Below are 12,357 nucleotides of genomic sequence, written 5' to 3'. Positions count from 1 at the left end.
TCCCTTGTAAAGTTCAGAAAACATGTTTTAAGTTTTTTTCTTTCCTACTGGAAGATCTGAATTACGTGCCCTGATCTCTGGCACAGTGTTACTTGATATATTTTAAACATTGTTGTTTTGGTTAAGTCAGCAGTAATGTGCACGCTATAAATGTCAAACATAAAATGCAACACACTCAGCATTCTATAAAGCATGGCAAACAATTCAGCATTGCAGACATTTGAAATATCTATAGTATAGCTCAGCTCATTCTCACTTGGAACAAAGAAATTCTTTTCCCCCCAGTTGTTATGGCTAACACGGATTAGGAAAGCTCAAGAATATTTCCTTGCTTATTTCAGAAGAAAAGGCTTTTGATAAACATACTGGGAGAAATCATGAAATATTATGAATTTGTAGTGTTTAAAAACACAGAATATTTAGGCATGTACTGGCATTTTTCAAAAATCCCATTTGATTTAACCCTTTATAATTTACTTTAATCCTCATGCCATCCCTTCAAGGTATACATTGCTATCCATGACACAGAAAAGCATAGAGAGGCTGAGTATAACTTAAGCAGCTCAGATGAAATTACATAGCTAATGAGTGATGCCATCAAAGAGAAGGGTAAGTAGGGTAAGTGAATCCAGTCTGTGCTCTTTTCTTCTAGATCAAGTTGTATATTTATATCTTCTGGTTGATTCTGAAAATAGGAACAGCTCTTATCTACTGCAGGTTATTTAACCATGGCATAGACAAAACATGTTTACAATCCTTATCCAGCCAAAAATGGTATTTTGGAAGTACCTTTACATAGTCTTGGTTTGGTAGAAAATTTTGATGAAGAGATATGATTCAAAAGCATTTTAATGCACAAAGCCACTCCTAGCTCAGGATGACTAACCATAACCCACCAGCTGTTTCACAGCATGAATTTCAGTGTAGCTTACAGCCAATGAGCAGTGAAAAAAAATTGCATCTGTGACCCATTTTTCTTTAGTTTCTAGTCATTTATATCACACACAGAACTGGATGGAACCTAAGGAAGTAATCCTTAGTTATTTCCAATTTTTTCACTTAAAATACAAGTACCTCTCTGGGAACAAGATGAGGTTGAATGGTTGAATGAGGAAATATGAGAAAACACACACATACAAAACATAATGACTAGTAATGTCATCCTCAACTTAAAAAATACATGAAAGATTCCTATCCAAAAACATCTCACAGTTTCTGCTAGAATGTCATGTCCCTAATAGTGCTCAGCCAGTATCAGATGGTTACTTCGATGGGTCACATAGGACTATAAAAACATTTGTGTTTGATGCAGTGGGTACACTGCTGGGATCCCAATAATAAAAACACAAAACTCCCAAACTGGGTTTTTCTGATTCTATGCTTTAAATATTTGTACTGTTGTTTTTATTGATGCCTTTATTTTGTTTGTTTCTAGTCTTAATTTCTTTCTCTCTCTGAAAGAACTTTCATTTAAGGCAAGTCTTGAAATATCACGCTGTCTAGGAAAAGACATTGGCTGCAATGAGGAGGATGGAGTGATGGAAGAGTGGCTAAGTCTGTGTGTATACATGATTAATATAATTATGTAACATAATTTACGGAGAACTTTTGAACATAATTTTCAACTGAATTCACACAAAGATCTTGTTAAATTGGTGTCATCCCCTCTTCTCTTTAGCTGAATTGACATAAAGAAAAGAAGACTTGTGCTTATTAAGGGAACTTGGAAGTCACGGTCTCCATTTAATAGATGGGGACTAAGTAGCAGGTCTTGACTGAAACACCAGCTCTCTCTCTTAATAGCTGTGGGATCTGGGGCTAGTTTCTCATGAATCATTTTTCTCATTTGTACTTGCTGGAGGAAACTGAAGTTTATTATTTTCCCAAGGGCAACAAAAATAGTCACTGGAGGAACTATGCCATGGACTCCTGTTGATTTAAGGAACTATAAGAAACATTTCACTGCAGTGTCACAACAGTGAATCAGCTAAGAAGCCTGGCCTCCTCTGCTGCTCTGTGTCTACATTCAGGCATCAAGAAGCAACCATATGGTGGTTTTAATACAACTCATCTCTGTGAATTATAATCTTTAATATGTGTGTGTGCATCTCCCAAGGATATTGAAGTTTGAGCCCTAGGGGAAAAATTATACACAACTTTATTCTTGAGAAATAAACAATTCATTACAATGCGCCCCTGGTTGGAGCATGCATAGGAGTGTGAGGTTCACACTCCAAAGTCTTTATTCATTGACAGAGTTAAGACAGAAGGAAAAATAACATAAAAATCATGGCAAATGTTATAGATTCCTTTAAAGTACTACATTAATATACTGGGATTAAGAATGACCACATCAATCACTTTTTTTTGCATGCCTGGGACACGTACAAGGTGAAATAGTTGCACACCTCACCTAGGGGTGACTTTGTATTGCTTGGAAGAAAAGAACAAAGTCACACTGTGACTGAATCCTGAGATTCTATCCTATCCTGGGGGAATCCAGAGTAAAGCCATTGGGTTTCCTTTAGCATACCAATCAGCAGGGGCAAGCGAGGGCCAGCCTGGTATGAAGGTGACATCAGAGACATCTGTGTCCCTAGAATTCTAATAGCGCTCTGAAGTCTGGGCTTTATACTATCATCTGAAGGGCTGTGCATAGAAGCGTAATGCTTAAGAAACACCCTTTGATGATGAAAATATATGGCACTTCAAAATAGCCTGCTTTGTGAAAAAACAATCTGCCACATTTAAATTCTGAATATAGCTAACATTGAAATAAAATTGTCTGGATTACCTGTTGCAATAAGAGAGAGCTAATTTCATCCTGCCCTTGTCTGCATAACTGCTAACCATCCTTTAACCTCTCCAGCTCACCCATCGCCTTGCTGTCGTGGCAATGTTTCAATCTATTTACATCTGATATGTCCAGAAAGTAAGTCAAGCTGGTGAAGGTGCCTACTGTGTGGTTGGAGCGCCACAGCTAGCTTAGCACATTTACATAGTGCTGAGTAAATGCTTGTGGAATCACTGAAGGATGATACACAACAGGTGAAATAGTTAACAGGGAACTGAATGAGTTAGCTAGGGTATTTGGCCTCAGAGTTCATGAAAAAGGCTTGGATATGCTTCAGTTTATGCTTACCTTGAAGAATAAACTATTTTTTTCTTGCAAATAATTTATACCTCTTAATGAAAAAAAAAAATGGGTTTGTAAAGAACCTCCTTTGTGGTTCTAACACAGAAATTCCCAGTATCACCAAAGATTTCTACAGTTCATAGTATTAGGCATATGAATACTAAGCCAACAGCAATCATTCTAAATTGGTCAACACAAATGAACTAGCAACGTGGGAGCCATGTGGGATGTGCTCACATTTAAAGAATACTGATGTAAGTAAAGTAACAAAGTCTTCCTTGGGACCTTGACCTAATGTGGCATACCCATTATCTAAACTGACAATCTATTTGGGGCAGACCACGTCTCTTTGAAATGAATTATCTGAAAGCAAGTCCCTCCTCTGGAGTCTAATAACATGTTATTAACTCCATTGAGGCATCTTTGAATTACAAATATGTCATCACACATATAACAGTATAACATCATTTCTGTTTACAGTAAACACAGAGAAATTGAAAGCGACCATCTCAGAAGTACATCCAAACCATATGAACCTAAGACTTTACTTTCAGGGACCCCTGTCACTCTTGAGGCTATGTCACACGTCAGCAGCAGACCTGGCTCTACACCTCTGCCTTCAGTCTCTATAGGTTGTTGGTTGCATAGTCCCTGGCCTTGACAAAGTCATTCAAAATGGCTGGGCCTCAGTTTTCCCAATGACAGGGTTGGACCAGATACAGATGTGAAAATAAATACAATTTAAAAGCTGTTGGAACCCCCAAAACACTTTAAGCCTTGAGAGAGATATGGCTGTGATCTGAGTCATACAGCATGTTTTGCAATTCTACTTCTTAGATTATAGCTTAACTCTCTTCCTCATTGTTTTTGTTCTGTAAATGACTACGAGACCAGAAATCGGACCTCTACCTTCCAATCACAGATCTTTGTTAGAGGTTAACTGCCTTCTTTATTGTCCTGACCTATCTCCTGACCTAACTCAGACTAGATGGTGCCCTGAACAGGGACTCTACGACAGTTACATCTGCAGTAACTGCAATGGAATGTTAAATGTACCTTCCTCAAAAGAGAAGGACCATCTGAACTAATCAGGTCATTGTGACTACGTATTAAGCCTTACACAGAAAGATGTTGAAATTCTGCTAAAATTCCCCAGGCTTTGTCTACAAAAGCAATCTCAGACTTCTATGCTTTGTAACACTGACTTCCATTGTTAGGAATCTATGCTTCTTGAGTGGACTTGTCCTCAACTTTTGCATTTAAACTCTCTTTAATCTAGATTCTGACCCTTTTCATTTTTTAGGTTGAATAGAGTACCTGAGAGGCCCTGTAGGTGGCTAGGGCTACACTGTCTTCCCAGTGCTTTCATCTATTTCCTCTATTGAAGTTCTGGTGGACAAACACAAAAAACAAAAAGCAAGATGATTTTAAAGGCACTTGATGATTCAATTGTTCTTAGGATGAAAAAAATAGCTTAAAACCAAACACCGCATGTTCTCACTCATAGGTGGGAACTGAACAATGAGCTCACTTGGACTCGGGAAGGGGAACATCACACACTGGGGCCTATCATGGGGAGGGGGGAGGGGGGAGGGATTGCATTGGGGAGTTATACCTGATATAAATGATGAATTGATGGGTGCTGACGAGTTGATGGGTGCAGCACACCAACATGGCACATGTATACATATGTAACAAACCTGCACGTTATGCACATGTACCCTAGAACTTAAAGTATAATTAAAAAAAAAAAAAAAAAAAAAAGAGAATTATCTTAAATATTTTCCTGGGACAAAACTAGGAAAAAAGTTAAAACTATCCATATAGGCGGGTTTTCTCCCACCCCTCTTTTTAATACCCAGGAATGTACTGGCTAAAATATTCCCAGCAATTCATGTACAACTCTAGAGGGCACCATTCATAACAAAGACAATGTCAATGGTGTTTTCTGGAGCATGCCACTCAGTGGCCTTAAGGAGCCAATGAGTGGGCCTGCACTGGCATCTTATCTCTACTACTTACTAGTTATATGACCCTTGGCAAGCTATTTGATCTCTCTGATTCTGTTTCCTTCTCTATAAAATGGAGTTGATAAAGTATATTTCCAAAGTCTGCTATAAAAATTAAATTAGATAACATGTGTACAGAATCTGGTGTTAGGCAGCATACTAACACCTATATTAGTTCTTTAAAATCATAAAACTATCCTATTTCATGGTATAAGAAACAACTGTATCTAGGACTTGTGGCCTATACTATAGGGAAAGACCAAAAGATACAAAATTGGCAACAGATTTCATATCCTAAAGATGTAGAAGATACCCCAAAGTTAAAGAGGTCAGAATGTAGTGGCCCCAGAAGCACCTAATTTTGAAGTCTCAGAAGTGTGATAACTGGCAGAAAAGAAGACTAATCAACATACTAATTTATTAGGGTATGTTGGCACAACTATTATCAAGGATAAGCAACTGTTTAAGACACGCTGCATTCATTAAGGTTATTTGTGCTGCCAACAAATTACTATATGCTTAATTTAAACCTTTTTGTGCCTTCCTTAGTAATCTAGGACTTGTCAATATTTAATTGCACTAAATCTTTAATTGATTCTTTAGGTAAGAAGCAATTAACCTACACAATAAAACTATAATTTAGGAATTACAGACTTTCAAAATGATGGAACTGAGATTTTATATAGCATCTGGTCTAACCTCTACATGTGACACCTGGGAAAACTGAAGTCTAGAGCAGCCAAGAGACACACCTACAGTCACACAAGGCAAAGGCAATTCTGGCACTTGGTTTCATTAACTTATTGTAATTTTTTCTTACTACAGGAAACCCTTATTTGGCTTGCCTAAATACACATACCAACAATTTAACATTGGACATAGGAGTTCAACTCTGCATAATTTGGGGTTCACAAGGCAATGAAAGAAAGCTGAAGGGCTGGGTCAATGATGGACAAAAGCAGTGTGGTGGGGCTGTGTGGGAAGGTCTGAGGATATTCAGGAAGGCAAAGGAAGAATAAATTAGAGATCTCTCGGTCTGGGATTTGAGTAGTGGCAATTAGGGTCTATTAAGGGACCAAATATAGAATTATTCTCTATATTCAGGACGTAGCACAGTGACTAGCATGTAGTAGGTTCTTAGTCCTCATTTACTGTATGACTGGATAATGAACTGTAACTGAATGAATGAAAGAAAAAGCCTGTTCCTAGAGAAGAAATGAGACCTTTAGGGGTAACAGAGCAGGGGGACTGCCTAGTACAGTCTGTTAAGGGAGGAAGAGGAGGAGTCAGCAAAGCTATCCCTAACCTTAGCATGAAGGAGGTAGCTCGTTTCCCTTGCAAGGACAGTGAGTATGTGGCCCTTTTGCTTCCATCTACATTTCCATTCTGAGGAAGTGCAGTAGTTTCTATGGCACTGGGTCTGTTTCTGCCCAGGATGGAACATGAGGAAGTGGAATGCTTGAGGGGAGTGTTTCTCCAAGAGCAACAGAAATTTCAAATCCATAACGTCACATTATTTTGAGAAGACAGTCTATGCTTACATGCTAGCCATGCAAGCTACTGACCATATGGACATGGATGAGAAAAATGCTTCATAGCAGGAACTGAAGATTAAGAAACAAATGTGATTCTAGGCTAGCAGAGCAAACTCCACCTAACGAAGAATGAGGGAAACCTGGGATTTCCTGGCCAACTTTTCATTCACTGAAAATGTGGCCATCTGTGGTCCTAAGCCTGGTGTGCTTCAAACTTCTGCCAAGTCTGTTAAGGCTGGACTTTCAAAGCAGGAGTCATTTTAAGAGCACTGGTGGCACAGACGTGATACAGAGCTATATCTCACTATATTTTCCAAATAGGTCAATGTTTGAAATTCCCTTTCCTTTAAACATCTATGTCTAATATTTTTCACCTTTGTACCATAGGATGTGGCCCCTTGAAAAAATATACACCGTTCATCACCTCTTGTATTTTCCTGGGATTAAACAGAGAAATTATAATAAAATAAGCTGCATAAATACTTAAGAAAGGCCTTTCAAGGTTCTTATGATGTGAGCAACTTCCTACTTAAAAGGAATGCCAACACCTCAGTGGCTAATACCAAAGAATTGGATAATAACTTTTCTATATAACTTCTAGTAACTAATGGCAAAATGACAGTATGTGTGTCAGTTGCTAGGACAGAGTAATGGATTCTGCTCTATGTTCATATGAAACATATATACAGCCTAAAGAGAAAATGTGATGTATTTAATGTGATCTTCATTTAACATTTGATTAAGGCAAAGCTGGTGCATTTTTAAAAACAGTCTTTCAAAACCAAGGGAACAGGTCAGTGAAAAGACCAATGATATAAACACTCTTCTCCAACTCACAGAGTTGTCGAGACTTTTACATTTTTCACACAGTTTCAATTCTCTAAAAAGAAATGCCACCTAAAAAATGTGCTAAGCACCCTCTAAACATTTCTTATGTTGCCGATGCTGGTATTCACCCCTTTACAGTGGCTTACTATACTCATCTTAACTCAGCTCTGTATGCCATTCAGGGAATAAACACAAGTTGCTATTTGAAAGAAAGGGGAAGCATCTGTTGGAATTTTTATATTAATATTTGTAAAACATCTTGAGAAAAAATAGGAAAAGGCAACCCAGCAAATAGTGTTCTGCAATGAAATTACAGAAAAGGTAGTAAAGAAACCAAACTAAAAGATTTTTCTAATAAAGGAACAGTTTTGTTCTCATCATACAAATAATCTTAGCCAAATGAAGATAAGAACTAGAAGGCTAATTCTAAAACAGACCAGATTTTGGACAAGAGTGAAAACATACCTTTGCGTCTAAATTTATCATACAATAAACTCCCTGGAATGGTTCTCGTGTTGTCTAGCTCTGAGCATATTGATTCTTCTCTTGTTTTTGTCTTTAATTACGCTGCTGAACTCCTAACCTCTTAAGTAAAAGTGAGCCTAAAGAAACAGGGTGACTAAAGTCACGCAAATGTCCACTCACCTCCCATAATTTTGGATTGGCAGTTAATAAACTCAGGCTTCCTGTCCGTGAGGTACCTCTGGCAGGTATGGTGGAGGATCTGGAAGAAGGTGCATTTTTCTGACGCTGTGCTGGCTACCCACTGGTCAAAAGCATTTTCAAACAACAAATCAAACTCTGCCGAATCCTGGAAAAGACAATGAAATAACTACTCACCTCAATCTAGAAAAACTACTGTTTCTAGAGTACTCCTGTCAAAAGATTTATAAAGGCTAAAACAAAGACTTTGATCGCAATCATAAGGCTCATCTTTATCCAAGTGTATGGAGAGTCTGCATTTCTCTGTTTATGAAGCAAACCCCAAATCTTACAGTATTGATACATGTTCCCAGGAAACTAGTATCACACAAGTTGAGATAGCCTAACTAAACACTGACAAATGTCAGAATTCAGATCATGTACTATCTTCCCAATTTCCTGGAAAAGGGATTCCTTTAGGTTCTCAGCAATGACCTATATTAATCTGGCCCCTAAACTTTGCTAGGAAGAGTCCCTCTTGCTATTTTAGTCTATAGTAACAATTTATATTTTATTATTCTTCATTATTAGCATTTTGTGAGGTGTGTGTGTGAGCAATGGGAATGTACTTTGAATAGATAACTATGTCATAAAATGTTTCTCCGATTAAAAGCAAGGGAATCACAATACATACTGAAAGATACCATTCATTTACTTCATACTGAACTTCGTACTTGCTGATCAATGTTACCGGAGATCACATATCTTCAATATGCATTCTCTTAGGTTCCTCTATTAAACATGATGAAAAGATTTATGATTTCACTTAAGAAAGGACTATGTATCCGAAAGTTTTAATCACATAATTGAAATAGAGAAATAGCCTTCTTAAGAATGATTCAAACCACCACCACCACTACCAAGGTCAATCAGAGAGTCATCTTGTGAAAAGAATGCCTTTGCTCAGCATTGGACAATTCACTCACCCCATTAGGATCGATACCATTAACCTGGCGAAGCTGCTCGAGCATCCACTGTGATCGCCGAACAAACGATGTGGAGCCTTCAAACTGTTTGACCTTTGTAATGGACGCCTGTGTGGGTTTCTTGTTTGTCACTGCCAAGAAAAGATCACTCAGATTAGTGCACCTGCAAATTGGTGGTTTGTTTCCACATTCAGTGCTGTTTCTACATGACACCTACTGTGTATATGCACAATAACAGAGAGAAGGCGGAGGGGGAAAGGAGGGAATATGAATAAGTATGTGTGCCTTTGGTCAGGGGTGAACGTAAAGGAAATAGATGTTATAATCTTCACTCTTGAATCAGTTTACAATATAATTATAATTGTAAGGGCTGCTTCATCTATGTCTTTATCCATTCAAACTGAAAATGACTTAAGTGAATAACACCAAGCACCTTCAATGGAGGCTACAAGTGCACAATTACAGCTTGCAGGAAAAGAGGCATATAGTACTGACAGGCATCAGGTAGGGTTCATTGGGAAAGGTTGAATTTTAAAGGAAATGAAGGTAATTGGCTCCCCTAGAGAACTGCAAAGTATATTTCTAGTTTTATAGTCCAGTGTAAACATCTTAGGCTTCAGTGATGAGGAGTAATACTTCACTCAAAATATCCCCAAACTATTTGACTCTCTAATATTGTTCAATTTGTATCTAGTTTACATCTAATTGTGATTGAATCTGGTGTCCTGGGCACACCTCCACACCTGTAGGAAAAGGACAGTTTCTCCTCTCAGCCTCAGCGAGTTCTTCCCCTAAGGCTTTCTGTGCTAAAGACAGACAGCATCACCTCTCAGACTGATGTCAAGCATCAGGCACCAGGAGAGGCACTCTGAATATTTCTACACCTGCCTACTTTGTGACTTGGAGACTCAAGGGCAGGAAGTAATTAATGGTCTTTAAAGGGATTTCCTAAAAGCTTCTCCTGAACCCTGGCTGTAGGAGTTAGCAAATTAAATAGAAAGGAACTACGGAAAGTAGAAATCATTATTGGCTATAATGAAGATGATCCTAATTACTGACTTGCTGAAGACTATGCATCTGTAGCATATTCTTTCCTTGTTTCAAATCACCCGACAGATTCTACACTTTCCAATAACTATGCAGATGCTCAACAGATGGCAAAAATAATTCTTAAGGGATGAAGGACAGAAAACACCTACTCCAATCACCGTTGGTGAGCAGGAAGACTCTACAGTTCATGCATTCTATAGCTTATTGCAGCTCATTGTCTGGGGTCATTAAAGCAGGAGAGCAGAGACAAAGGAAAGGTGGCCACTGCCTTTAGATCTAGTGAGAACCCTACTTTCCCAGTACTGAAGACCACCTTTATGGCCTGAGTACTATCTACTCTCTCTGCTTCCAACCATAATTTAGTGAAGATTTGTTTTTAACTTCAAATAATGTTTTGGTTTATCACCCATTATTTCAGTTAGATTTGCTAAAAACTTCTGAATATTTCATACCAATTACATTTACTTTTATGATTAAAAAGTCATCATCCCCTTAACACCCACAATCAGATGAATTTTTATAGTCTTCTCTTCACAAAGAGGAACAACCATTCCCTCCAACTGAATTCAGGCAGTATTACCAGTCTGCCCAGGACTCTGTCTATCCATTTAATTCGATTCATTTATTTTTGTGTCTCCTATGACACAAATGGGAGACCTAATAGGTTTCTCTGATGACTATGACCTGCTCTTACGTTTTAATGTTAAAGAAAACAATACACCTGGAATACAGACAGGTCTTAAAATGTGCTTAAAAGATTAAAGAAGGCTTTTCAATAACAGGAAAACATGGGTTCCTGTATTAGACACACACCCCTAAACACACAAAGAGAACTTCCTCCTGTGTTTATGTAAATCATACAACATTTAAGCCTGGGAAACATGAAGGCTTTCTTTCTAACTTTAAAGTTGTTATGAGCTCCTATTTTTACTTCTGGCCCATTTGTTTCCAAGTAATTTACAGCATTTTAAAAGCTTAAACACAACTCGAGATCACTGTATATTGTGGGCATATTTTAAGATTCACATCTAAGGAAGGTAAGTTCCACTGAAAGTTTGTCATTGAAATGAGGCATGCAGGAACCCCAAGTATTATGACAAATGACCACATGGAACTCCTCCACAGTGATCACACTGCAGAGCAGTCTTTTTTAATGGAGGCAGTTGTAAATCTATCCATTTCTGCCTTTTCTCCCCTATTAGTTTATTCCTCGCCCAGTTCTTGGAGTCTGGCTAGTTTTCCTGGGCACTGAGCCCGGTTTGGTTTAATTTTTGTTTATTGTTATTATCTCCAGCATCCTAGTTTCTATTTTGAAGCAGGTGTCTTAAAATTATATTATTATATACACATTGTATAGAGTTAAATGAAGATGTTCCCCTTCTGAAATCACAACACTTGCACACACACACCCCATTGCCAGACTTTTTGAGTACGTACTTGTAGAAAACATGTTTTAACTATTTCATGTTTTGTTGTTTTGGGGGTCAACAGCTGATAAAAAAAAACATGCCAGTCACACAAAATCCAGATGTCTAGTGAAAAACAGTGATTTGCCTTCTCCTTCCGAAGGAAAGCTAATTGACAGCACACCCTGGAAAATGCAACCAAGTTATCTGGATCAGTAATATCATAGAGCTGCATGCTACAGGCTCCCAAAGTCATTATTTTGGATAACTTTAAAGGTCAGATAACCAGGGAATTTCTGTTATGCCTTCAACATTCACAAGGAAGAGACCAACACAGAAGCATTTAAAGGAATAGTGTGGGCATGACTCCCAGGTAATACTGCAGACCACTCAGAAGCAGCCGATTCTCCCACTTCCTGCACTGGTATTGGAGGCAGGCAGAAGCATGGGGGCAACCAAATTCAGGCCGCTTTGCTATTAGCTCTGAAAAAACAACATGGTTTTCATAGCTTCATACCTCCTGTTTGGTTTCATGTAGACTTGCTAGTACATTTCAGCTTTGGTTAAGAAGCAGTGACACAAACTATTATGTCCCGAATATCCAGAATATCACTGCCATCACTACTCAAGTGGAGTAACATCTCTGTCTCATGAACGAATGGTCTAAAGAGCTCTTTTTAAAAATGGCCCTTCCATGAGACATTTTATAAAAGCAAAATTCAAAAACTTGCTATACTCAAATGGTGGAGACCAGTGACCTTGCCT

At 38.2% G+C, this 12,357-nt stretch overlaps 1 protein-coding gene across 2 annotated transcripts in view; it reads right to left on the bottom strand.

The window, feature by feature from the left end:
- The window catches only part of STXBP6 (syntaxin binding protein 6), a 247,975-nt gene that overhangs the window by 39,261 nt on the left and 196,357 nt on the right, over positions 1-12,357 (bottom strand). For both annotated transcript variants that reach the window (XM_023227449.1, XM_023227450.1), the window contains 2 exons: positions 9,137-9,267; positions 8,154-8,319 (listed from right to left, as the gene is read on the bottom strand). In XM_023227449.1, coding sequence (XP_023083217.1) covers positions 8,154-8,319; positions 9,137-9,267 — 297 coding nt within the window. The remainder of the gene's footprint in view (positions 1-8,153; positions 8,320-9,136; positions 9,268-12,357) is intronic.

The sequence above is a fragment of the Piliocolobus tephrosceles genome, chromosome 6, assembly GCF_002776525.5.
Source record: "Piliocolobus tephrosceles isolate RC106 chromosome 6, ASM277652v3, whole genome shotgun sequence".
NCBI lineage: Eukaryota > Metazoa > Chordata > Mammalia > Primates > Cercopithecidae > Piliocolobus > Piliocolobus tephrosceles.
Note: the sequence above shows the minus strand (reverse complement) of the source record. Positions and strands in the feature narration are given on the sequence as shown.